The sequence below is a fragment of the Rhinolophus sinicus genome, chromosome 2 (genome assembly GCF_057876585.1).
Source record: "Rhinolophus sinicus isolate RSI-liver-muscle chromosome 2, RSI-T2T, whole genome shotgun sequence".
Lineage (NCBI taxonomy): Eukaryota > Metazoa > Chordata > Mammalia > Chiroptera > Rhinolophidae > Rhinolophus > Rhinolophus sinicus.
In genome coordinates, this window is record NC_142502.1 from 85,533,908 (window position 1) to 85,561,746 (window position 27,839).

Consider the following 27,839-nt stretch of genomic DNA (forward strand, 5'->3'; position numbering starts at 1 on the left):
CTGATTTTACATATATTGTGAAATGAGTTTACTTAGTAAATTTACTTAATATAACATGTCATTAAATATAATTAACAATAAGTTTACTTAAATTTTCCTTAGTATCCATCATGTCAGATACAGTAAAAATGGTAAGAAAAAAAAGAAAAGAAAAATGAGTGCTCTTAGGATTTACACTTAACTGTCCTATATATTATACAACAGTGGTGGTAACTACAGTCAGCATGTCATATATTACATCCCTGATACTTATTTATCTTACAACTGGAAGTTTGTGTTTTTTGACCAACTTCCTCCACTTTATCTTGTCCCTACCCATCACCTACGGTAACCAATCTAATCACTTTTTCTGAGTTTGGTGGAGATTTTTTTCTTAGATTATATATTTAAGTGTGATCATAGTCTTTGTCTTTCTCTGTTTAATTTTTTCGACTGAGCATAATGTTTCATTTTTATAGTTGAATGATATTCTGTTATGTGTATATACACACTATTAACACACACCACAATTTTTTTATCCATTCACTCATCTGTGGACTTGTATACATTGCGTCTCGATTGTGTTCCTTTGATCTATGTGTCTGTTTTTGTGCCAGTATCATAGTGTTTTGGCTATTATAGCTTTGTAATGTACTTTGAAATCAGGAAGTGTGATGTCTCCCATGTTGTTCTTTCTCAAGATTGTTTTGGCTGCTTGGAGTCCTTTGTGGTATTATATAAAGTTTTGGATTTTTTTTCTTCTGTAAAAATGCCATTGGAATTTTGATAGGTATCGTATTAAATGTATAGATGGCTTTGGTTAGTATGAACGTTTTAACAATATTAATTCTTTGAATCCATGAACACAGGATACATTTCCACTTATTTGTGTTTTTTATTTCTTTCATCAGTGTCTTCTGGATTTCAGAGCAGAGATGTTTCACTTCCATGGTTAAGTTTATTCCTAAGTATTTTATTATTTTTTATGCTATTGTAAATAGGATCAATATTTTTAATTTATTTTCTGTATAAAAACACTACTGATTTTTGCATGTTAATTTTTTATCCTGAAACTTTACCAAAAAACAGACCTAATCAACAAATTCAGTAGAGTCTTTAGGATTTTCAATATATGAAATCATGTCAGTTGCAAATAGAGACAATTTTACTTCTTCCTTTCCAATTCTGATGCCTATTTTGTTTTGTTTTTTTCTTGCATGATTGCTCTGGCAAGGACTTCCATTACTATGTTTAATGGGAGTGATGAGAGTGGGCACCCTTGTCTTATTCCTGACTTTAGAGGAAAAGCTTTCAACCTTTCTCTATTAAGCATGATGTTAGCTGTGGGCTTTTCATATACGGTCTGTATTATGTGGAATATGTTCCTTTTATCCGTAAATTGTTTTTCTTTTTCATAGTCAAGTGTTGAATTTTATCAAATGCTTTTTCTGTATCTATTGAGATGATCATATGATTCTTTCTTTATGGTATTAATGTGATACATCAAATTGATTGGTTTGCAGATGTTGAAAACTCCTTGCATCCCAGGTATAAATCGCACTAGATCATGAAGAATTGTCCTTTTAGTGTGCCATTGAAATTGATTTGCTAATACTTTACTAAGAATTTTTGCATCTATATTCATCAGGAACATTGGTTTGTAGTTTTCTGGGAGTGTCCTCTTCTAGCTTCAGTAAATCAAAGTAATGCTGGCCTTGTAAAATGTGTTTGAGTGTTCTCTTCTCACTCATTTTTTGGAAGTGTTTGAGAAGGATTGGCATTGAGTCTTCTTTAAAAGTTTGATGAAATTCATCAGTGAACTTATCTGGTCCTTGGCTTTTCTTGGTGGAAGGTTTTTGATTATCGATTCAATCTCCACACTAGTAATTGATTTATTCAGACTATCCATTTCTTCTGATTCTGTCTTGTTTATGTTTCTAAGAATTTTTCCATTTCTTCCAGTTTGCTGACATATAGTTGTTCATAGTAGCGTCCTGTGATCCACTGTATCTTTGTGATAATGTCTCCTTTCTTCATTTATAATTTTGTTCATGTGTCTGCTCCCTTTTGTATTTGGTTAAGTCTAGCTAAAGATTAATCTTTTGTTTTAGTCTTTTCAAAGAGCCAACTCTTAGTTTTATTAATCTTTTTTATTGTTTTCCTGTTCTTTATCATTTATTTCTTCTCTGGTCTTTTTATTTCCTTCTTCCTGCTAACTTTGGGCTCACTTTGTTCTTTTTCTAGTTTTTTTAAGCTGTAGAGTTAAGTTTTGTGTTTTTTGTGTTTGTTTTAATCTTCTTAATGTAGACATATATTACTATGAACATCCCTTTTTGAACTGCTTTTGCTGTATCTCTTAAATGTTGGTATGTGATCCCTTTTTTTTTGTTTTGTTTTGTTTTTTTGTTTTTTTTGGTCTCGAGATACTTTCTCATTTCTCCTTTAATTTCTTCGTTGGTCCATTGACTTTTCTGGAGAGTGTTAATTTCCATGTATTTGTGAATTTTCCAGGTTTCCTTTGGCATTGATTACCAGTGTCCTACCACTGTGGTCAGAGAAGATACTTGGTATGGTTTTAAAATCTTGTATTTGATAAGACTTGTTTCGTGGCCTAATATATGACATCCTAGAAAATGTTCCATGTGCACTTGAGAAGAATGTGTATTTTGCTGTTATTGGATAGAATGTACTGTATATGTCTGTTAGGTTCATTTAAACTAGAGTTTTGTTCAAGTCCTGGCTCATTGATTAATTGCAGTGTTTTCTTCTTTTTTACTTACTCTGTGGGATTTTTCTATACATAAGATCATATTATCAGCACATAATGAAAATTGCACTTTTTCCTTTCTGATTTGGATGCCTTTTATTTCTTTGTCTTGCTTAATTGCTATAGGTAGGACTTTTAGTATTTTATTGAATAGATGTGGTTAATGTGGGACTCCTTATCTTGTTTCTGACCTTAGAGGGAATGCTTTCAGTTTTTCTCCATTGCATATAATATTAGTTGTGGGTTTGTTGTATATACAATTTTATATTTGAGGTATGTTTCCTCTATAACCAATCTGTTCTTTTTTATCATAAAAAGATATTGTATTTTTTGCTAAAGGCTTTTTCTGTATTTATTAGGATGATCATATGATTTTTATCTAGTGGTAGTAATCACCCTGAGGTTTTGTTTGCCTGGGGATGCATTTATTTCTCCTTCATAGCTGAAGGATAAGTTTGTTAGATAGTATATTCTTGGCTGGCAGTTTTAATCTTTCAATATTTTGATTATGTCATTCCACTTTCTCCTGGCACATAGAGTTTCTTTTGAGAAATGTGTTGGTAGCCTAATGGGGGTCCATTGTAGATTACTGGGGTTTTTTGCCCCTGGGTACCCTTAAATTTCTGTGTCCTTGATCTTTCACAGGTTTAATATAATATGTGTTAGAGAAGGTCTTTTTTGCATTGAGACAATAAAACTTACCGTTAGCTTTGTGGAGCTGTGTATATCTAGTTCCTTCCCCAGATTTGGGAAACTCTTAGCTATTATTTCTTCAAATAAACTATCTGTCCACATCTCCCTCTCTTCTCCTTCTGGAACACCCATTTTTCTTATGTTGTCTTTTCTAATGGAGTCTAATAGCTCTCATAGGGTTTCTTTACTTTTTAAAATTTTTCTCTATATTCTTTCACCTGAATAATTTTTAGATTTCTATTTTCCAGCTCACTAATTTTCTCTTCCATCTAGTCTGCTCTATTTCCAATGCATTCTTTTCATTTATTGAGTGCTTCAGCTTCAGAATTTCTGTTTCGTTCATTTTTAGAATTTCAGTTTCTTTGGTAAAGTATGCATGATGTTAACTTTATTATGGAGATCATTTTATTGGCTTTCTGAATTATCTTGTAGATCATTGAATTTCTTTGTAACAGCTATTTTGATAACAATATTCTGTCTTTGGATTCGATTGCTGGAAATTTTTCATTTGCTTTTTGTGGCACCATGTTACCGTGATTTTTCCTGCTGTTTGATGAAAAGTACCTCTGCTGCCACATTTGAAGTAGTGAATGGGTTTCTTATTTAGGCAAGGTTTTGTTTACTCTGATTTAACAGTTCAACAGGTTGATAACTATTAGGTTGGTACAAAAGTAATTGTGGTTTTTGCAATTATTTTTAACCTTTTAAAGTGCAATTACTTTTGCATCAACCTAATAGGAGCCTTCCTTTTGATTTCCAGAATGGGGGCATGATAGCACACGTTTTTGGTTGCTCTTACCAGAACTGCATCACTACTAAGGTTGGGAGCATGCATATTTAATTAAGTGCGCACATACACACTAAAAACATCTTCACTCTCTCCCTCCTCTGCCAGAAAGGTCACATTGTACTACTGCCAGACCTGTCTCTGCTGCCACTGGCTCTGCCAGCCTCCAGTCACTCCACTGAGATCCAGTAAACCTACTTTCAGGTACATGGATGGACCTGGTTACCTTTTATGCTGTGCTGAGGTGCTTTTTATAGTTATGGATGTTCAATTAGTCATAAATGGAGAGAAAAACAAAATGACTCAGGCCACTATGATACTAGTGTCATTCCTCTCTTCTTTTGGCATTTCCTTAATATAAATTTGTTTCTTTCCATTGTGTCCCATCAGTCCTACGGGATTTCTTCACTCTTTTTCATTCTGTTTTTTTTTTTTTTTTTTCCCCACCTCTGTTTCGCTAATTTCAAATGTCCTATCTTTCAGGTCTCTAATTCTTCTGCATGGTAGATTTTGCATTTGAAGCTCTGTATTCAATTCTTCAATACAGGTATTGTGTTTTTCAAATGTAAGATTTATGATTTTTATGGTTTCTGTTTCTTTGTTGAACTTTTCATTTTGTTCATCATTGTTTTGTTTTGATTTTAATTTTGGTTACTTGTCTATGTGTTCTTGTGGTTCACTAAACTTCTCTAAGAGGATTATTCCAAAATTTTTTGTCTTGCAGTTCATCCATCTCTGTTTTGTTAAGGACAGTTATTGGAGCTTTATTAGTTTCCTTTGGGTGTCATATTTACCTGATTTTTTGTAATCCTGATTCCCTATGTTGGTTTCTGCACATTTGAACACATGGTCTCCTCTTCCAAACTTTGCCCTTGCACTCTGGCAGAGGCAGTTTTTCACCAGTCACACCATTTTGAGTTTCTGAGCATACCCACTTATTATCTCCTTAGGTAGGTGGTAAGGATGTGGTTAAGATCTGGTTTTGGGTGAGTCAACAGTTCGAGCTCTGAAGGTGGGCGTGGGGGTCATAGCTTGATAGGACTGCTGGTTTGGTTCCCTGCCCAAGAGAGGCTGTAGGATGAGCTCTAAGGTTGCCTGTGTTCTTCTCTTACTAGATGGTCATGACTAGGTATTATACTCAACATTAGGGAGAACTATTAATTAGCTTCTCTGTCCTGGCAAGGCATCAGGACAGGATCCAGGGCCTGTATAGTTCACTGTTTGGGGACCCAATCAGGCAAGAGTGCTCATTGAATATCCCGGTCAGATGGGGAAAGCCATGAACTCAGCTGTCTGTTCAAATTCCACTACAAGCAGGGCTGTTGGAAGGGCGATACAGCTTCCTGTCCACGCTGGTAGTTCCCTAGTTAGGCAGGCTGAAGGCTACATTCCTCAAGGAGAGAAGTATGAATTAGTTTCCCTGCCTATCGGCAGCAGGAGAAGCAGAACTAATGACCATATGACCCTTTGTTTTTGGCCTAAACTCAAGCAAACCTACACCCCAAATTCCCTGGCTCAGCAAGACCACTGGCTTTGCTGTGCAGACAAGCTCCATCTACTCCCTTCCATGCTGGCTTTGCTAAGTTGCACAGCTTCCAGGTGTTCTTACCAGTCCTTCTAGGCAGACTGGGCCCATTTCCAAGCTCTATGGTGGGTGGGGCCTATGACTCAGGTCACATACCCAGGCAAACCAGGCTCTGTGGCCAAAAAAAACTCATTTGATAACCTGTATCAGGCAGACATGCACACCACTGATTTTTCCCTGTCAGAATGCACCACCAGCTTGGTTCTGCAGATGAGCAAAGCTGCTGGTTGGGACCACTGCTTGGACTCTGCTGGTAGTAACCTGGTCTACCAAGAAATAAGTGCTGGTTGTTGCAAGGCCCTTCCTCCTTGTCGGTCCTAATCAGATTTGCAGTGGTTGAGCCCCACCAATTACACTGTGATCCCCATAGGGTGAGACCATAGTAGGAGCTCCTATGACATTACTCACAATACTAGAGGAGCTAGAAATCCTCTCTGGGCTTTCTGTTTCCACTGGAGTTACCGTAGGCTAAGGGGAGACCTCGTGGAACGGTGCTGCGCTGGCCACGGATGAGGGAAGCCTTTAGAATGTTGCCATTCTTCATACCCTTTTACAGAGTCTGTCTCGGGTCTGTGGTGCTGGGGTGTGCTTCGGCTACACTCCTGTATTCAAGGATTCTCTCAATGGTGTCTTGTCCATGAATAGTTGTTATTGGTTCTTCTTAGGGGAGCAAAGTCAGGGATGACCTATGTTGCCATCTTAGTGATGTCACTCCTCTTCTTGGTTGGTTTTTAATAGTTAAAAAAGTGTTGATTTTTAAGTACTTGGAAAATGTAGGTAAGTGCAAAGAAAAATGAATTATTTATAATTCCACTATGGAGGGAACATTACTGTTAGTTATTAAATAGGGCATTCTTGTTCATGTGTATAATATACATACACACACACACACACACGTATATACAGTCATGTACCACATAATGATATTCCGTTCAGTGAAGGTGGTACCAAAAGATTATAATGGAGCTTAAAAATTCCTATCAGCTAGTGACATTGTAACATTGTACTGCAACATATTACTTAGGTGTTTGTGGTAATGCTGGTGTAAACAAACCTCCTGCACTGCCAGTCACAAAGTATGGCACGTACAATTCTGTACAGTACATAATACTTGATGATCATAAAATAATATGTTAGTGGTTTATGTATTTACTGTACTATGCTTTTTATCATTATTTCAGAGTGTACTTTTTCTACTTATTAAAAAAACATTTGCTATAAAACAGTATGCTGGGTTATGCTGTCACCAGCCTCATATAACCTCATTTACTGCATCCCTGGATTATATCATTTTCTCTTGTGCTTGATTTAATCTCATGTTGTTTTATCCAGTAACGTGGTACAGGCTTGTATCCTAGGAGCAATAGGCTGTACCATGTAGCTTAGTTGTGTAGTAGGCTGTACTATCTAGGTTTGTGTAAGTGCACTCTGTTGTATTCACATGACAAAATTGCCTGATGAGGCATTTCTCCTCAGAACATGTCTCTGTTGTTAAACAGTGCATGACTGTATATATATAATGAAAGAATGTTTTTGATAGTATATTGTGCTAAGTAAACCTGTACCTTTGATTCCTAAATCCTCCCCATGCATACATGTGTGTGCCTGGGGGCAGGTTACAGCATTAACTAGGGTGGTTGGGAAGGTAAGCTTAAGAGTGTTAATCCACTTCTCAGCTGGGAGAAGAGCATTCCAGATAGAGGGAACAGTGATAGCAGAAATTCTGTAGAGATTCTATAGAGATTCTATAGTGTGTCAACAAACAGCCATGTTTCCAGAGGGGCTGGAGTTGTGTGAGGAGAAGAGCATTCTTGTAGGCCATTATAAATCTTTGGCTTTTACTCTGAGTGAAATGCTAAAAAATGGCAGAATTGTAAGTGGATTTGGCATTCATTTTTAAAAGAATCACTCCGGATGCTCTTTTGAGACTAGACTGAAAGGAGGGGCAAAATTAGAATCAGGGAGACAAGAGCCTATTGCAATCATCCAGCTAACACATAACGTTGGCCTGGATCAAGGTGGTAACTACTGAAGTGGTCAGAAGATTCTGGACATATTTTAAAATATGAATTGATTTCATAATGAATTAGATAATGGAGTGCAAAGGGGACAAAAGGATCAAATATGTATCAAAGTCTTCACCTGAACAACTAGAAGGATGAATTGCCATCAACTGAGATGCGGAAGGCTAGGAGTGGATAAGATTTGCGGGTGAAAATCAGTATTTGAGTTTGGGGCACGTTATACTTGAGAAATCTATTAAACATCTAGATAGAGATGTTGAGGAGGCAGTTAGATATATAAGAATGGGTTTTGGGAGAGAAGTCTTTGCTAAAGATACAAATTCAGAAGTAATCAGCATACAGATAGTACTTAAATATCAGGGAATTCATCAGAGGGTAGGTAGAGAAGAAAAGAGGAACAATAATGGAGCACCAAAACATTACAGTATTATGAGACCAGAGAAAAGAGGAGACTGAGGAGATTGAGAAATAGAGACTTTTGAGGCAGGAGAAAACCAAAATAGTCTTGCGTCCTAGACTGTAAAGGAAAAGGTATATACGTACCAAGGAGGAAGCATGATCAAATGCTGGGTAAAGATGAGGACTAGAGATTGATACTTTGTCTTTTCTTTATGGCTTCTGCCTTTGGAATTTAGCTTACAAGGACCTTCAAAACTCTAAAATTATATACAGAATTACCTATCTTTTCTTTGGCTTCATTTCTTATAATTAATTGTATAATCGAACTGTACCATATTTTTATTGATGGTGTAAGGTAGGAATCTATTATTTATATAAATTATCCATGCATTACATAATCTATTCTTTTCTCACCAATACAAAATGTTGAGCTATCACACATACTGTGTTTTTATATTCTCAAGTCTCTCTAGAGTTTCTATTCTATGATTGTATTAGCCGATATTTATTGAATTTTTAAATTGTGTTTTAACTGTGAGAAATTTTGTCCTTATGACAATCCTATGGATAATTTTTATAACTCTTTTTTTTTTACATGAGGCAACAGTAGTTTATAAAGATTAGGTCAGTTTCCTAAAGCCCCCACCTCGAAAGATCATCGAACCGGTATACTAACCCAGTTTATCTTGTCTCTTCTTACACCTTTATATTATATTTTAAACCTAATTGTCATGACTCCTTTATTAGTCTTTTTATTACACCTTATTTTATATACAGTAGTACCACGGTTTTCGAACATCTCTGTTGACAAACGTTTTGGTTTATGAATGCCGTAAACCCGAAGTAAATGCTTTGGTTTTTGAACATGACTCAGAAATCAAATATGTCACACAGCTTCCCCTGAGTGCAAGATCCTGAGGCCTAGCTGTTGGCTGTTTTCGAATGTTTCAGAGCTCGTGGATTGCATTAGAAAACCGAGGTACGATGTATTTATTTGGTCTAATTGAATTTTAACTAAATTTCTCCAAGACCTCATTCCTAAAATATACATTACATTAAATATATAAATTTAGAGAGGATTGACTTAAGAATTTTGTCTCCTCATTCAAGAAATAGCATATTTTCCATTTATTTGGATTATTATTTGTATAAAAATGAAATTTGGTCACCTTCTTTCTGTGGAAAGCCTGCAAATTTAGTTTTCTTCCCTAGTTGAGCATCATTGTAATACGTGTTTTTATTTTTCTTCCTGATTTTGAATTGCTTCTTTCTTGTGTTCTATCAATCTCTCTTTCTCTCTTCATTTAGAAATTGAGTCTCCTCAAGGCTCATTTCCTCACTAATCATGAATATTTCTTCAAATATCTCAGAATATTCTGGTATTCAGTTGTGTTTAAAACATTTAAATTTATTTATATTAAATGTATGAATACCTTGAGCAATTTCTTGGTGAAAAGCTTTCCTTGCAGAATATGGGAAATGTTTATGACATCAATTTCCTGAGGTAAAAACGTTGAGAATTGAAGAGGATGCTTTGAGAATTAGATTCCTTTTACTTTGATCTCATAATAGCTACAGATAACTAAATAAAGCTCACATTTCTTTGTAAAATGTTTTCAGTTCAGTAAACATTCTTAAAGGAAACATTTGCTTCAGTAACTAAAACCCACTGTTTTCATTGAAAGTCCAAATTGAAAGAATACTGTTTCTATTCTATAAGGAGAGAAAATCTTATTTATTTTTCTACATAGACCTTTTGGAACACTTCCTCCTTGAAAATACACAAGGCTTAATAGATCCCAGACCTTAGAGTGAAAAGTATTAGTACCCACATCAGATGTAAAAATGCCAAGTTGCCTATACCAAGTATGCTAAAAAAAGAAAACGGAAAAGAAAAAGAAATATTGAAAAGATGCACTCTTCACGCTTTTGTATTGCTAAGACATAACTCCAATAAAGAGGTAAAGGCAACTTGCTGAATTTTATTCTACTTTATTGTGGCCTCATTTGCTTAAAAATAAAGACACAGAACTCCCCAAGGATTGAGTCCCTAGTGTGTCTGAGATCATGTTAATTTGAAGCAATTGTGATTTAGAAATCTGAATATGTTTGCCAGTGTGGTTATGGTATTTGTTTGCTTATTTAAAATCATGTTTTCTTACTGTAGAATTAGGAAACAATAATGTATTCCTGTCTGAAATTCCAGGTGAGTGAATTCATGTGTGCTATTGATAAGAAGATGTGACTAAATTATGAAGAACTGAAAATGAAGCCACTATTCCTTTAAGGAAATTTTATATGTGCATTGAACAAAAAGTAGAAGCTGGAGCGGGAGGCAGATGAAAAAGAACTTCTTTTGGCCATTTGACTTGAAATATGCAATTGAAAAACACATTAGTAAGGAAATATCTTATGGCAAATATGTATATTGTTTTTGCTTTCAATCTTGGTGCACAATTAGATAAACGTGAGCATTGATGGCACACCTTCTTAAATTATATGAATTCACATGAAAATCCTGCATTGCTGTGGATTTTAAAGAAGGTCTAACTTGGTTATCACAGAAGGCTCATATTCTTGCATGACGGAAATAGGCTGGAACTAAGTTACAGGTAGCCCCGTGAAATAGGGCATGCCCTTTCTAGTTTACATTGAACGGGCAAACTCTAAGATGGTAGATCTGGTTTGCATCTTGTATCCCACTTAATTGTTTCCCTCCTGCAACCATTTGATTTTTAGAAGCCTGATATAAATATTTGAAAGAAGAGAGAGTGGTAGCGGAGTTAGCAAATGGTAAATTGGTAAACAGAATTGTGGACTCCTTATTAATCCAAGGTTCCAAATAGAGACTTTGGTCTTTAGCATGAGTATGGAGAGGAATTCTGGATTAGATTAGTAGAAATTTGGGGTTAAAATGAATTATTTTGAACTATGGTGAGCTGGAGTGAGTAAAAGTAGTAGATCTATACACATACATTTATAATTATTTTTCTGTTTATCCTTTTAATATTCAGGCTTCCACACACTAGTGTTTTCTTTCTTCTTCTTTCTTTTTCAATTAAAAAAGGCAATCATTAAATTTCTACAAATGAGTTTCTACATTGTATTGACCTGCTATGCTAATAGAAAAAGAAAAAAACAGCATGGATAGAAAGATAAGATTATATAAGGATCACTTGTGGCTGTATAAATGGAAAGGTTAGAATAAGAGCGGCAGGGGATTTGTAATTTCATGTTCCATGAAAATAGTTCAGGAAATCTATTAAACCTGCTCAGATTTATTAGGATTCCATATTTCAAATAAACCACTCACATAGTACCAGACATATCACAGAACATGTTAAAATGCAGACACATATATAGCACTGAAATAGAAACATAATATAAGGAAAAGTGTGCCATTTCTATGTGTTTCAAATGCCATAAGTTCTGATTCAGAACAATAGGATTGGCAAAATAGTAGATGCTAGATCAACAGACAATAAAGATTCCCATAGAAAATGTGGAAAGGCTGGTAAAGAGCCTTCCTGTTGCATAGTCAATGATCCATATATAGAACATGAACTCCTACATCCGTAAACTCACTGTCTTCAGCTGTAAAATAGGAAAGTTGACTGAATGATCTCTGAGATCCCGTTCAGTTTTGATGTTTGTTAATGTCAGAGACACTTAAAGTTATGTATAGTTTAGTTAGAAAATAAAGAAAAAAAAGATACATTAAAGAGACATGAGGACATTTCAGATCCATGGCCTCCCAATTTTTAAATGTAGGTAGAGAGATACAAGTAAAGAATAAATTTATAGAAGATTTTTTTCTCACAATATATTGAACTGATCATGAAAATAAGTTACATGAAGTGAAATACTCTTTCAATAAGTACAGTCCTATGTGAGAAGAGCCTACTTAAGAATTAGTTTAGGCGAGCAATATCACCGAAATGGTGACATAGGTCATTCCTGACTTTGCTCCTCATCGCAAGGAGAACAAGTAACAACTATTCATGGACGAGACACCACTGAAAGGATCCCCAAACATGGGAGTGAGCCTAAAGCAACCCCTGCACCATAGAGACGAAGACAGACGACTTTGGAAGGATAGAGGAATGGCTGGCTACACACTGTACTACCCCCCACTCCTAGGCCAGCAGAGCATCATACCACAACATCCCCAAGCTTATGGGGGTGATATCAGCACCTCTACCTTCCTGTGTGGGTTGCTTTTTAGGGCACCTATTATGTTTTCACCCCACTGGGATCTACAGGGAAATGTACCAGGCTCACCCACTGGGACTCTGATTATGAGGGAGAAGGAGGAGTGGGATGGGGATCAACGACAACCAGCACTGGGATCTTGGAAGACCAAGTTTCTACCCACAGAGCCAAAGTAGTAATTCCAGCCAGGGCTTTGCTTATCTGCAGAACCAAATATGATGCAGTCTAACCAGTGAACTCGGTGGGGTGGAGGTCTGCCGAATTTGAGTCCCAAACAGAATTTTACTGGCCCTGGGGCCTGGACTGCCCACACTCAGGCAGAAGAGCTGAGTCATAACCTCAGCAACTGGGGAACTTGGCTCCTGGATCCTCCCAACCCTAAAGTCTGATAGGGAAAATGTGGGAGTTGCCTGCAATGGGCTCTCCCAGTCCTGCCCAGGTATAAGGCTGAGTTATAGCCTCACCCTACAGAGCACGGCCCCCAGCCCTCTCTGAAAGGAAGGGCTGGCAAGGGTATCTGCAGGCTTCCTAACCCAGCCACTTTTGAGTCAAGAGAAGACCTGGCTATGTTGATCACAGCTTGAGAAAAGCCAGTGGCCAGGGAACTTGAGGCACAGATAGGTTTGAGTCAAGACTACAAAGACCAAGAGTGGCCTTGAACCTGCTTCTTCCACTACATCAGGTCAGGGAAACTAATTTTTAGCCCCACTTACTGCTGAATAGAGCCTTCGGCTCACCAGACCAGGGAACCTTAGTGGAGCCACAGGAAGCCGAGTAGCCCATCCAACAGCCCTGTGTTCAGTGGCACTTGAGCAGACAGGATAACCCATGCCTTTCCCTGTCTGCAGAGCAAAACCGGTGGATCACCTGACAAGGATATTTGGTGCACGCTTTTGCCTGATTGGGTCCCCAAACGGAGCCATACAGGACCTGGGTCTCTCTGTGCTGTCCCATCAGGACAGGAAAACTAATTCTTAATGCCAACTACTACTAAATATAGTACCAAGTCACAACTGTCTAGTAAACCTGACCAGAGAATCCAGGCAACCAGAGAGCACAGTCTACAGACTGACTTGGGTAGTGAACCAAGCCAGCAAACCTAACCAACTGCTCCCAGCCACTGGCCTACTCCTATCCTCAGAGCTCAAACAGTTCACTCACCCAAAAATAGACCTTAATAGCAGGTCCCACCTGCCCAAGGATGTTATCAGCAGACATATCCAGAAACCCAAACTGAGGTGATGAAGAATTGTCTCTGCCAAAGCGAACCTGCAACGTCTGCAAGTAGAGACCACTTACTCAAATACATAGATACCAACGTAAGGAATCAAGGGTCATTAGAAATCATGTAAATTTGACCAAAGGGAACTAGTAAAACTCTTACTAACTGACCCTAAAGAAATGGAGATCACTGAAATGTCAGACAAAAAGTTCAGACTAATCCTCTTAAAGAAGTTTAGTGAGCTGCAAGAACATACAGAATATATGGAATTAGAAACCCATCAAAAAAAATCATAGAATTACAAAATACAATAACTGAAAATAATTCAATTGAGAATTTATTCAACCATGCAGAAGAATTAGCTACCTAGGAGATAGGACATTTGCAATTATCAAGTCAAATGAGCAAAAGAAAACAATGGAAGAGAGTAAAGAAAGAATGTAGAACACTTATGGGACAGAATTCAAAGAAACAATATCCCCATTATGATAACGTCAGAAAGAGAAGATAAAGCAACAGATAGTGCATTTAAAATGATGGCTGAAACATTCTTAAACCTGTAGAGAGAAATAGATCTCCGTATCTAAGAGACAGAGCAACCCAAATACTTGTATGCATCTAAACAGCACAGCATCAAAATTCATGAGGCAAAACTTATAGAACTGAAACAAGAAATAGACAAATTCACTATTATAGTTCGAGACTTCAAATTCCTTTTTAGTGACTGATAGCTCAAGCAGGCAGAGTATCAGTAGATATAGTTGATATGAACAGCACTGTCAGTCAGTTTATTCTAATTGATGTTTGTAGACTCCATCCAATGACAGCAAAATACATATTAATAATGATTTTAATAACAGGAGAAATTGGGTATGGTAATAGAGTTTAGGTTAATATGGTACCTCTCTGTACTAACTTCACCATTTTTTTCAGCAAATCTAAAACTTCCATAAAATAGAAAGTTTATTAAAAGCAAAAGGACATTATGAGAGTAAAAAAAGCCACCATGTGGGGAAAGATATTTGGAGATCATATATTTGACAAAGGCATAGTATACTGAATACATATAGAACTGCTACTAAACTATGAAGAAGTAAAGATTAATAATCCAATAGAATAATGGTAAAATGACTTGACGAGACATTTCACAAAAGAAGGTATGCTAATGACCATTAAGTTACTCAACCTCATTAGTCATCAGAGAAAGGTAACTTAAAACCACAATGAGATACCACTACTCAGCCACAGAATTGATAAAATTATGAAGTCTGGTAAGTGTTGGTAAGAATGTGAAACAAATGGCACTCTCACACAGTGCTGCTGGGTATTTAATTGGTACCACCATTTTGTAACATATGCATACTTTAGAACTCAGCAATTCCATTCCTGTGTATACAAACAAATGTATACATATATTCACCAAAAGATATGTTCAGGAATGTTCACACTAGTACTAGTATTTGTAATTGCCCCAAATTGGAAGGAAGTCAAATGTACATTAGTAATAGAATTCGTACATAGATTGTGGTATCTACATTTATCATTATGAGAATTAACATCATATTGCTACATGCAACATGGTTGAATTTAAAAAAAAAATGGTTGAACAAGAGAAACCAGACATGATAAAGTATATATTATAACATTACATTTATATAACATTCAAAAATACGCAAAACTAATCTATAGTGATAGTAAGATGGGAATAGGATAATATGAGAGGAGTGTCCTGTGCTATTAATACTCTATTTTCTGATGTGTCATAATATCAGGGAATTTAACTGTGAATAGTATATTAAGGGCGTCAGTGTCAGCTACATAAGATGTGGGTGATGTTGCTATGTTGTGAACACTCACCTGTGCACTTATGATTTGTACTCTTCTCTATATGTATGTTATACTTAAAGAGTTTCCTTTAAAAAAAAAAAAAAGAAACCAGTAGGAAATGCTCAAGGGACTTAATTAGATATTACACAAAAAGAAGAATACAAATGCCACATATACATAAAATACATTCAACATTGTTATTAATCAGAAAAAATGTAAATTAAAATAAGCAATTTTATTGTATACCTGGTATATTGGCAAACATTTAAAAGGCAGACAATATTCAGTGTTGGTAATGTAGTGGATTTACAGAAAATCTCACCTACTACTGGTGAGACTATGTGCCAATATACCCACTTTTAAACAACGTTGGCTCTTTATAGTAATTTTGAGCATTTGCAAATTCTATGATATTCCTTGGTATAAACTTAGAAAATATCTTGTAAATGTACAGCAGCAGGCAAGGCAAAAGAGTTTTCAGTAAATTTGTTCATAATACAAACTGAATTAATTTCAATGTCTATCTCAAATTAATTGGCTAAAGTATAGGCCATACTAATCCATGGTAAGGAATATCTAGAGCTACATGCAATCACATGATAGACCTCAAAAACCTAATAGTAGGTGGAGAAAAGTAGTCTTCATAATAATATTTGGGATATGTAAAGTTCAAAAACAGATCAAATTAGCCACATATTGTAACACTATAACGGACAACAAAAGAATGATTGGCAGAATTTTCCACAGGGGTTGGAGGGACATGTAATCAAGGAGCACTTACAGGGGGATTCAAAAATATTAGTGATGCTCTGTTTCTTAAATTGTGTGGTAAGTAGAAGTATATTTATTTTATACTGTATGTCTACTTTAAATACATTTTTCACATGAAAAAATAAGTTAAAAGTTAAAGCAAAAAAAAAAAAAAAAGAATGAAATATGTCACTATAACAACTTGGACTTTGGGGCCATAATCCTAAACCAAAGCTATAAAAAAAAAAAAAACCCAAAAAACAAAAAAACATTATGGTATTAACTCCTATTGTTATTTTAGAAAATGTCCATCTGATATCTTTGAGCCCATGGTCATTTGAGAACACAGGGGAGGCATATATAGGGTAAATTACCACAACTAGTTTACACAACAAAAAAATGTGGCTGGTAAAATATTCTCTACTGATGTTTCTGAAACCAGAGACCGGAAACTCACAGTGGAAATGAGACCCATTACTTTTCTTGTGCCAACACAAACAACAATTATAACGCTATATGAGAGAAGTTGTAAGATATATTGCTAGGTTTCAGTGGTTCAACCAAGTCAGCAGATTTCTGTAATTGTGGCAGATTGGATCCAAAAACTTTTATAGTCTTCAGCAAGGAATGGCCCTTAGACATTAAACTGATCCCTGATAAAACAACCCGGGGTCATGAGAAGGCTACTCTGCCAATTTCATTTCACCACGGGACCCACTGACATCTGGCTCAGCTGCGGAAGCTGGAAAACTTCTTTAAAATTCTCTTGACGGTAAAAATGGACATGTGGAAAACATTCTAATCTGTTAATCTTTGGTGCTCCTGAAAAAGGGACATTTGGCTTTATACTTTATGATGATAAATATGAAACCTCCAGATCTAGTTGTAAATAACTTAATGGCATTTGAATAAAGAATAGAATTTTCATTTCCTAAATGTGCCAAAAGAAGACTATGCACCTGTATCAACCACATGATATAAGAAGCCCCCTAGATTCATTGTTTACATTTTGGTTTTGTAATTTTCCCCCTTTTTCATTGTTCTATTTGTCTGGTAAAAATTAGCAAATAGTAGCAAGTACTTTCTCTCTCTCTCTCTGTCTCTCGCTCGCTCTCTCTCTCTCCAGTCTGTTGCTACCCCTCTGCTAACTAGCGCTTGTGCTTGCTAAAGTACTCCCTTTTTCGCTCCCTCCATTCCTTTGTATTAAATATTTCAAATCAAGGAAATAAGAACACAACTACTTTCTCATATTATTTTCATGTTATCAATAAGTGACCTTTAGGGTCAATGCATAAATGTGTGGCTTCAAGGTCACATGGATTGTAGAAGCTGCCTCTATCGTGTACGATCCACAGGTATATAGAACAGTAGTTAAATATAGCCTTGGCTTGACCTTGGTACTCCTCACTCGACCTTCTGTGGTTATTCAGTCTGCCTATCCCCTACTTCATGTAGCTTGATCCCTTGCTTCAAACTGCTGTTGTAGGGTGTTTTGTTTGATTTTCTTTCTTTTTAACAATCTTTTTTCCCTCAGCTTTTTACTTCTACTAAATTCCTCTTTTCAGCATTAATACATGTGTTCCAAGTTCAGATACTATCTTAAAAGTCCTGGATTGAAACTCATAAAACTAATTAGAGAATAAAGGAAATATGCACAATTAAATATAGGTGTACATAATTCCCCATTAAATACATGGTACTCAAGAGGTTTGCTTTCCCTATCCTCAAATATCCCATGTGGTCTCTAGTCAAATATGCAAATATAGAAATAAATACATAATTAATGAAAATAAAGACTTTGCAGGGTTCTTATTCAAGATGACAATGTAAGAGGATCCTGGGCTTACCTTTGCCAACAGACAAACCAAATCTACAGCTACATATGGAACAACTTCTTCTGAAAAAAACCTAAAAGTGGCGTTGACAATTCCTAGGCATATGGCAAACTAGACAGACCCATCTGGAAGCCAGTAAGGGAGACGGGGACACAGTCTTGCCATAAACCCCATCCTCAGTGCAGCAACTCAAACTTGGTAAGAAATGAAAAACCTGGAGTTTCTCCCTGATGAGCAAAGGGCTTGAACCCCACATGAGGTGCTCCAACTTTTAAGACCTGCACTTGAGTGAAAGCCCCCAAAATGTCTAGCTTTGAAAACCAGCGTGGCTCGAGTGTGCGAGACTCACAAGACTATACCAGTCCAAAAAACGGCTCTTGAAGGGCTTGGGCTGTTGGATTCACTCACCCAAGGGCTCAGCACAGAAACAACTGATTGACAGGTGCCCAGGCTTTATGTGAATGTGGCTCATTTGTTAAAGTGTCAGCCTGAGGGGCGGGCGTATATCACTAGTCTAGGGGCCTGCTGGCTGGTAGGCACCATCTCCATGCTCTCCCTCACCCTAGCCAGTATGCACCTTCTTTTTTCTTTTCCTTTTTTTCTGTATTATCTATACACTCCCCCTCTGTCTTGTTCTATCTGGCAGGTGTTTTGTTTTATCCGTTTTTTGGTGGGTACCATCTTCATGCTCTCCCCTATCATGCTCCAGAGTAGCAGTATCATCCAGAGGGGAGCTTTTATACATGTCTGGTGCCCTGGTTTTAATGGCTGCCATCCGGGGGACATCCCTTTATCTCCTGGCTCTGGAGGACAGGGGGGCTTGCAATCCTGGGTCCTGTGGGATTCTTTAACAATCAAAAAGCCAATTCTTGGCCGACTACCACTCATAGGACACTGCACAGATAGCAGACTGAAACGTGCCCTCTTTCTGTGAAAGACTCCTGTTCATCTAGGAGCTTCAGCCTGAGGGGCAGGCTTCTGGTTTGGCACATAGTTATGGGCCTACAGAGGTGCTCCTAGGAAATGGAGGCAGGTATACTCAGTCTTTATACTTTTCCACTCCCTCGCTCCAGCTCTCCAGTGTCTCCCAGAAAGGAGTGTATCCCCTAGTTTGCCATGGAACTTTTGTAGCTGCCACCAGGGGAGACCTCTACAATGCCTGGCTCTGGTGGCTGGTGGAGTTGATGCCCGTAGGTCTCACAGCCTTTTCACCAAAGGAGAAAGATTATAAACAGCTACAGGTCCCAGAGTACAGCAAGAGGCAACAGACCCAGGAGCTCACTCTTTCTGTATAAACAGCCTGATACCATGATGACTGCAGTCCAAGGTGCAGGCTTCTAATTAAACACATCTAAGAGCTGACTGTAATCCTTCCCAGGGAGCTCCAAGGGTGGGTACTATCTTTGCACTCTACCCTGCTAAGCTCCAGAGTGCCATTATCTCCCAGAGGGGAGCTTTAACAAGCATCTGGTGCCCTGGTTTTTGTGGCCGCTGCCCAGGGGATGCCTGTGCTTACCCGGCTCTAGTGACCCAGGGGGCTTGTGTTCTTGGGTTCTGTGGGATTATAACAATCGGAGAGACCGTTCTTGGCAGGCTGCCGCTCCCACAACACTGCCCAGATATCAAACTGAAACATATTCAGTCTTTCTGTGAAAAAGACCTATTTACTTGTCCTGGAGATTTGGTCCGAGGGGCAGGTTTCAGATTTGGCACACATCTAGAGACCTCTGAACTGCTCTCAGGGGACTTAGGCCAGGGAATGCCATCTTTGCACTCTCCCTTGGCTTCACTACAGCTCCCTGGTATCTCTCAGAAAAGACCTTATACACTCGTCTGGAGCCCCTGTTTTTGCAACTGCTACCCAGGGCACACCTCTAGGTCACCTGGCTCTGGTGGCCAGAGGGGCTTACACTTGCAGTCCCACAGGCCTGTATATATTTTCATACTTTAAAAACTGCTACCTGCGCTTCTGGCTTTTAATCAGCCTGAATCTAAGTGCTGACATTCTCCCTCTTAGGATACTGACTGGTCTTAGCACACCATCAACTACTTGGAGCTATTAAAAATAAAATAGGCTACTGAGAAAATCACAAATGTTTGTGAGACAAAACTGAATTATGAATTAAAAATCTGAATAGACCGATTACTACTAAGGAAAATGAATCAGTAAACAAAACTGTCCCAACAAAAAGTCTGGGACCAGATGGCGTCACTGGTGAATTCTATCAAACATTAAAAGATGATTTAACACCTATCCTCCTTAAACTATTCCAAAAAAAATTGAAAAGAAGAGAATGCTTCCAAATCAATTTTATGAGGCAAGCATTACCCTGACATCAACACCATACAAGGACTTCACACACAAAAAAGAACATTACAGGCCAATATCCTTGATGAACATAGATGCAAAAGTACTCAACAAAATATTAGCAAATCGAATTCAGCAATCCATTAAAAAAATCATACACCATGATCAAGTGGGATTCGTGCAAACATGACTCGACATTCACAAATTAATCAACATGTTACATTAACAAAACGAAGGATAAAAACCATAGGATCATCTCAATGGATTCAGAAATGCATTTGACATTGGTTTTAGCAATATTTCGTTAGATATGTCTCCTAGGGCAAAGACAACAAAAGCAAAAATAAACAAGTGGGACTACATCAAACTAAATAGCTTCTGCACAACAAAGGATACCATCAGCAAAATGAAAAGACAACCTATATGTGGGAGAAAATACTTGTAAACCATATATCTTACAAGGTATTAATACCCAAATATATAAAAAACTCACATAACTCAATAGCAACAAAACAAAACAAAAAGAACACAATCTGATTTAAAAATGAACAAAGGATCTGAATAGACATGTTTTCCAAAGAAGACATACAGATGGCCAACAGGCACATAAAAAGGTGCTCGACATCACTAATCCTCAGGGAAATGCAGACTGAAACTACAATGAGATATCACCTCCCACCTGTTAGAATAGCTGTTATGAATAAGAAGACATATGTGTTGGTCAGGATGTGGAGAAAAGGGAACCATAGTGCACTGTGATGGAACTATAGATTGGTGTAGGCACTGTTTAAAAGCATGTTTCAGTTCCTCAAAAAATTAAAAATAGAAGTACTACATGATCCAGCTGTTCTCAGTATTTATTCAAAAAAAAAACCACAAACACAAATTTGAAAAAGCATCTGCACCCCATGTTCATGCAGCGTTCTTCACAGTAGCCAAGATGGGAAAACAACCTCAGTGTCTATCAACAGATGAATGGATAAAAATGATGTGAAAAAAATATATGTATACATACCTAAGTATGTATATAGGTATGTGTTTGTATAGCTCCACTCATACACACATACACAGCCATGAGAAAGAAGGAAATCCTGTCTTTTGTGAAAACTTGGATGAACTTTGAGGATAGTATGCAAAGTGAGACCACTCAGCGAAAGACAAATACTGAATAATATCACTTATATCTGGAATCTTAAAAAAGCAGAACTCAGCAAAACAAAGAATGATGGTTACCAGCAGCTGGGGGACGGAGGAAATGGGGAGATGTTGGTCAAAGGGTATAAACATACATCATGGTGATTATAGCTAGTAATACTGTATTGTGTACATGAAAGTTGCTAATTGAAATAGACCTTAAATGTTCTCACCTCAAAAAAGTGGTAATTATATGACAGGATAGATATTAGCCAATACAATGGTAGTAATCATTTTGCAATATATAAATGTTTCAAATCATACACTGTACACCTTAAACTTACACAATATTACATGTCAATTATATTTAAATAAAGCTGAAAAAGAAAAAAATACGTAGGAGTGAAATGGCAAAGAGTAAACACGAAATATTTTAGAATGAGATAAGAGAACCTGCCTCATCAGATTATTATGAGGAAAAACCTCTTTATGATACAGCAGAAATAGTCCTATAGGACTGATTTCTGTTTGGAATCCTAGACAGGTTCACAGTCCCACACAGGCTCTCCTGAGATGTTGATCAATACTTAATTCTAAAAGACTAGGAAGTAAGAGAGAGAGAGAGAGTAGGGGATGGTCTGGGTTCTGAGAGTCAAAACTCTGACACTGGTATTAATAGAAATTTAGTTTTACCTATGGAGATCCACACAGAGGAGACTGTTTTATTAATCCTGACTAGGTTTTTAATCGGAATGAGTTTGAGTTACAATCAGGACTGAATGTCAGGTTCATCTGTTGCCATATGATTTGTTTGTGTTTGGAAAATATTTATTTAAAATATCTTTTGGTCAGATAGCCATGTAGGTACATAGAGGCCTGGCTATAAAATGTTTTCTTAAACTCAAAAAGGAATTAAATCACTAAAAGTCACAGTTAATGTTATGGCTGCAGAACAGAACTTATGCATCTTTTACTTGGTCCTTTTTTATTTGATTTCTACTTGAAACTAGGAATCTAATTCTTTTCTATATTAATCTTGTAAGATTTTTTTTAAAACCAGATTATCTTTATGAAAATCTAATGAAATAGATTTAATTATGTCTTTAGTCAGTACCACACATGATCAATATAAGAGAATTTTTCTTGGAATTTAGTGTTAATATTTTCCACAGTCATTGTCTTTGGAAATGTGTATTCTGACAATAAATTTTGATGTTAGAAAATCGTGCAAAAGCCTCATTGCCAATTTTATTTTTAATATTTAAAGTATAGAAAAAAGGGAGGAATGAAAGAAGCTAAAACCAAAATAAAATAAGACATCTTAGTCTAAAGCCTTGAGTGGTTCTTGATTTGCCCGTTTTGTATTCTCATTTTTTTAAATGATTCTATGTGTAGAGAGTATTGCCATGGAGGTGAGAGTTGAGACATTCAAAAGAGCTTATAAATATTTTATCCTAAAAGTATATCCTGTGTGTTCTCTCAGGAAAGCAGGAGTGTGTGGAATTGAAAAATGAACAGCTCAATTATAAACAGAACAAAAGACATTTTTCAGTGATGATTCCATCTAGACAGGTGCCTAGGAGTTACTACATTTAGGGGGGAAAAAGTAAATATTTTGTTTGAGACACTTGAAAGTTTGCAGTTGCACCAAAGTTTCAGACCAAAAATGTTATGCTTCTATTGTTGTAGTTTGAAACACTTGTAATCAGAATGTCTTATAGGAGTGCTTTGAAGCTTTGTATATTCTATCATCACTTTTCTGGAATTTTTATTAGACAGTTCTAAATCAAGGAAACTAAGACATAAAAGTAAATAAATTATGAATTATACCATTCCTTTTTCATTTGCTTTAAAATAGCTACACAATTTGTCACGTTGCAAGGGCCGCTTTTCCCATATATTGTGTCTCTTTTTTCTCAGGCAGATTATATGGACTCAACACCCCACACTTAGCATAATTTCTTTGTGAATTTTCACCACACATATTGCTTCATGGAGAAGAGATTCTTTGTATCTACCATGTCCTATTTTTCTTCATAAACTGTGTTTTTTAATTGTGAAGGAGTCACTGTTATGTCTCTACAGTCTGCAGTTAACAACTTCTGAGAAGCCTGCTGGCTGAGATGTGTGGCAGCAGTGTGAGATCTAGAAAACTGATGCACCTGAGGTACACCTGCAACACAGGACATTTGCAGACTCAGTTTGGTCTTAGGTGGTATTCAATCAAAATAATCCTTAGACAATTTTACAGAAGCTTCTGCAAGGACAGGTAAAGATGACTGACATTTTTATTAATCACTTTTGGACTCTAGATCAGTTTAAAGAATTTATAAGATTCTGTTGGCACAATATTATGGATTATGTTTTGAAACTTAAATCTCTATACAAAATTAAAATCATGTAATCGTTATTCCAGAGATAGAGGTTCAAGGCAGATATATGAAGGAGAGAGGAGAGCTCTGGAAGTCATGTTGTGATTGGACAAAGCTATGATGTGGTATAATTGAGAAAGGGAGCAAAACACAGAGATTTAAGAGGTGAGCATACACACTCAGCATAGGAATAGAGTAAATGAGTTTGTATATGATTGTAACACATAAAGGTGAAAGTTTTGAGGAAGGCAGGTCCCAAGAGAGCAGATTGCAGCATCTGAGACAAGAAGTAACTCATGTTTTAGAAAAATAAGCATAGAGAACCAAAGTAGTTTTTGTTGTCACATCTTTTTTGTTTAATTTATAAGGTATTTTCATATTGCCTTCCTTATTTGTTCACTCTAATTTTGACAGTTTTCATTAGGGTGCCCCAAAGGCCTCATAATCACATGTATATATGGGGTATCTGGTAGGATGGGAAGACTGTCTTGAGTTGCTGCATTTGTCATCCATATGGATCACAGTGAACCATATAAATTTGTCATGTTAGTAAACAGCCAGCCTGAATCACATTCTTATTTAATTTTGCCACTATTTAATTTTGCTCTCTGAAGTTAGACATATTATTTCATTATTAATGTTCTTTAGGGTAGTTTTGCACAGCTGTATATTTTGAAGCAGCCGAGTGGCCAATATTTTATTGACTATCTTGAGTATTTCTTCAGTTTAAGTTCAAATAATCCAATCAACTGCACCTACATTTAAAATATAAGCCATTACTTTGTAGATATGCTGTTCTAATTCTATGGTGCTATTTTTTTTAAGTTCTGATAAAATTATGCTTACCTTCTCTTATTTGAAGTGTGGTTTTAATTTTAAATGAAATACCAAAACAAGTCAGTTTTCAATAAGTGAATTTACTAGTCAAAGTAACATGAAGGAAAAAGTTACTTATACTGTGTTTCCCCGAAAATAAGATCTAGCTGGATCATCAGCTCTAATGTGTCTTTTGGAGCAAAAATTAACACATTGTTTGTGGGAAATGAGTAAACTCGTCATATCGCCTCTAGTTGGAACCGGCAAAAATTTTGCAAAGTAAATAAACAGAGACCTCTTTTTAAACTAAAACACTGAAAGTTTCATAGAAAAATATCAAATAGATCGAAAGATATGAATATTTTATGGAAAGTCTAATTTTGGCGAGAAAATGTCAAAAAAGCCCCGCGTTATGACGCGATTTGGCGGAAAATGCCCGCTTACAAAGTGTTTTAATATAAGACCCAGTATTATATTTATTTATATTATATTAGACCCAGTCTTATATTATAATAAAATAAGACTGGGTCTTATGTTAATTTTTGCTCCAAAAGATGCATTAGAGCTGATTGTCCGGCTAGGTCTTATTTTTGGGGAAACATGGTATTAGTGTTTTTACCATATGCCAAGTATTTTTTTAGCCAGTCCTCATTGTATTTCAAAATCAGCAAATCTTGACTTCTGGTAAAGATGGTATGGTAGGAAAATCCTGTGCTCGCCTCCTCCCGCAACCGCATCAAAATTACAACTAAATTATAGAACAACTATCATTGAGAATCACCTAAAAACTAGGTGAACAGAAGTCCTATAATTATTAAAGAAGTAGCAGTGAGACTTGTATGAGGAGCAGTAACATGGAATGGGCAGACTTCATACCCTCAGAATGGCAATTTAAAATCAGGAGGAATCTCTCAGCTGTGGAGGTCCCCCCTAAGGAGCTCCGCACTTGGCTCCCTGACTTGGGGCACCAGGGCCAGGGAGAGGAGTGCCCATAACATCTGGCTGTGAAAACCAGGACATATTGCATCTGAGTGAAACAGAACTTCTGGAGTCCCATATGTTCCTTTTGAGGGGCTGGCACATGGACTCCCTCACTTACAAACTCACTTGCTCTGGGCTCCAGTGCCAGGGCAGCAGTGCAAAAAGCTCCAGGGACATATGGGGAGGAACTAAATCGATTAGCATCATAGTGAGAGCTATAGGGGCAGGGGATGGGCAGCTCTCTCTGGGAAGGAAGTGCTGGCAGGTATTACTATTCCTTTGTTGAATTCTTTCACCTAGTCTGCAGGCACAGGCTGGCACCAAATTGGTGCTCTCCATTAACTTGGCTAACACTGTTTACCCTGCCCTAGTGATTTCCTGAGATCCCACCCCACCCAACTTGTGCCCCTGGCTCAAGCTATTTCTAGCAGCTTTTCCACACAAGTGGCCTGCCTTGGCTCATGCTGCAGAATTTTCAAAAAATTATCAAAGATCCATAACCCCCAAACAAGCAACCACTGACTTTGACATGCCCTGTACATCTTGCTAACTGGCCCCAACCCTATCACAAGTGTCAACTGGTCTCAACTTGCATTGTAACTGCCCGAGCCTGGCATAAGTTGTGGCCAGTGTTGGATTGGATTATAGCTTCCACTAGGCAACCTTAACCCTGGAGCAACTGGCGGCTATCCTCAGCTTACATTATGGTGCCCATCAAAGATTCCCAAGCCCAGCACTAGTGGTAGCCAGCATTTGTTCACAGGATAGCCTCTCCCAAGTGCCTCTAAGCCTAGCACAAGCAGCAGCCAATCTCATTTCACTTTGTAGCTCCACCAGGTAGGTACAAGTCAGGCATAAATGGTGGTTGACCTTAGTCTGCACTGGAGCCCCTCCCAAGAGGCGCACAACTAACATACCCAGTAACTGGCTTCAGACTACACCAGAGTACCACCCAAAAGGCAGACTCGGCTGGCACCAAAGCCCTGCGAAAGCAACTCCTGCTCTGTAGGGTCAGCCCCTGCACAACACATTGTCTGCTTTGGTCATCGCCAGCCCTCACAGCCAGTCAGCCTAAGGGTCAAACCCACCCACTGATGTGCCAGCAATCAAGTCTCAACTGCAAAAAAAGGGTACTCACAACCACCACAGGGACACCACAGGAACACCCAACTCAGGTGACCAGGGAGACAGTGCCAGTGGGTCCCAGGGCACCCACTATATAAGACCACCCAGCCAAGACTGGGAGACAAAGCAGCTCTACCTAATACATAGAAACAAAAATATAGAGGCAGTCAAAATGAGGAGACATGTCTCAAATGAAAGAATAAGACAAACTTCCAGAAAAATAACTGAATGAAATGGAGATAATCTACCAAACTAGGGTTCAAAACATTGGTTTTTAAGGAAGCTCAAAGAACTTATGGGAAAAATAGATGAACTCAGAACTTCAACAAAGAGATAAAAACCATAAAAAAGAACCAGTCAGAAATGATGACTACAGTAATTGAAATGAATAATAGATTAGGGGAAATCAGCAGTAGCTTAAATGAAGCAGAGGATTAAATCAGCAATCCGGAAGACAAGATAGTGGAAAACACCCAACTAAACAGAAAAAATAAAAAAATAAAAATATGAACAATCCAATATTACATCAAAAGGAACTAGAAAAAGAAGAGCAAACAAAGCCCAAAGTGAGTAGAAGGAAGGAAATAATAAAGATCAGAGCAAACAAAAAAGAAATCGAGTCTAAAAAAGGAAGAAGAAAGAAACAGTGAAACCTAGGGTTGGTTCTTGAAAAGATAAAATTGACAAAAACCTTTAGCCAGAGTCATCAAGAAAAAAGTAGAGGGCAAAAATAAATGAAATCAAAAATGAAAGAGGAAAAGTGACAACTGACACCACAGAAATATAAAGGGATATAAGAAAATACTACAAATAATGATATGCCAACAAATTACACGTGGAAGACATAAATTCCTAGAAATGTACAATTTTCAAGACTGAATCAGGAAAAAAACAGAAAAATCTGAAGAGATCAATAATCAGTAAAAAAATCAAATCAGTAATCAAAAAAGTCCCAACAAACAAAAGCCCAGGACCAGATGGCTTCACAGATGAATTTTACCAAACATTCAAAGAAGAATTAAT

The 27,839-nt window shown here is 37.2% G+C and overlaps 1 protein-coding gene across 9 annotated transcripts in view; it reads left to right on the forward strand.

Moving 5' to 3' along the window:
* HMGCLL1 (3-hydroxy-3-methylglutaryl-CoA lyase like 1) overlaps positions 1-27,839 on the forward strand; it is a 144,965-nt gene that overhangs the window by 90,530 nt on the left and 26,596 nt on the right. The window contains exon 8 of one of the 9 annotated variants that reach the window (XM_088795644.1): positions 10,441-11,206. The exons of the other annotated variants lie outside the window; for them this stretch is intronic. Coding sequence (XP_088651770.1) covers positions 10,441-10,479 — 39 coding nt within the window. The 3' untranslated portion in view covers positions 10,480-11,206. Of the gene's footprint in view, positions 1-10,440; positions 11,207-27,839 lie in introns of those variants that run through there. 9 annotated transcript variants of the gene reach the window in all.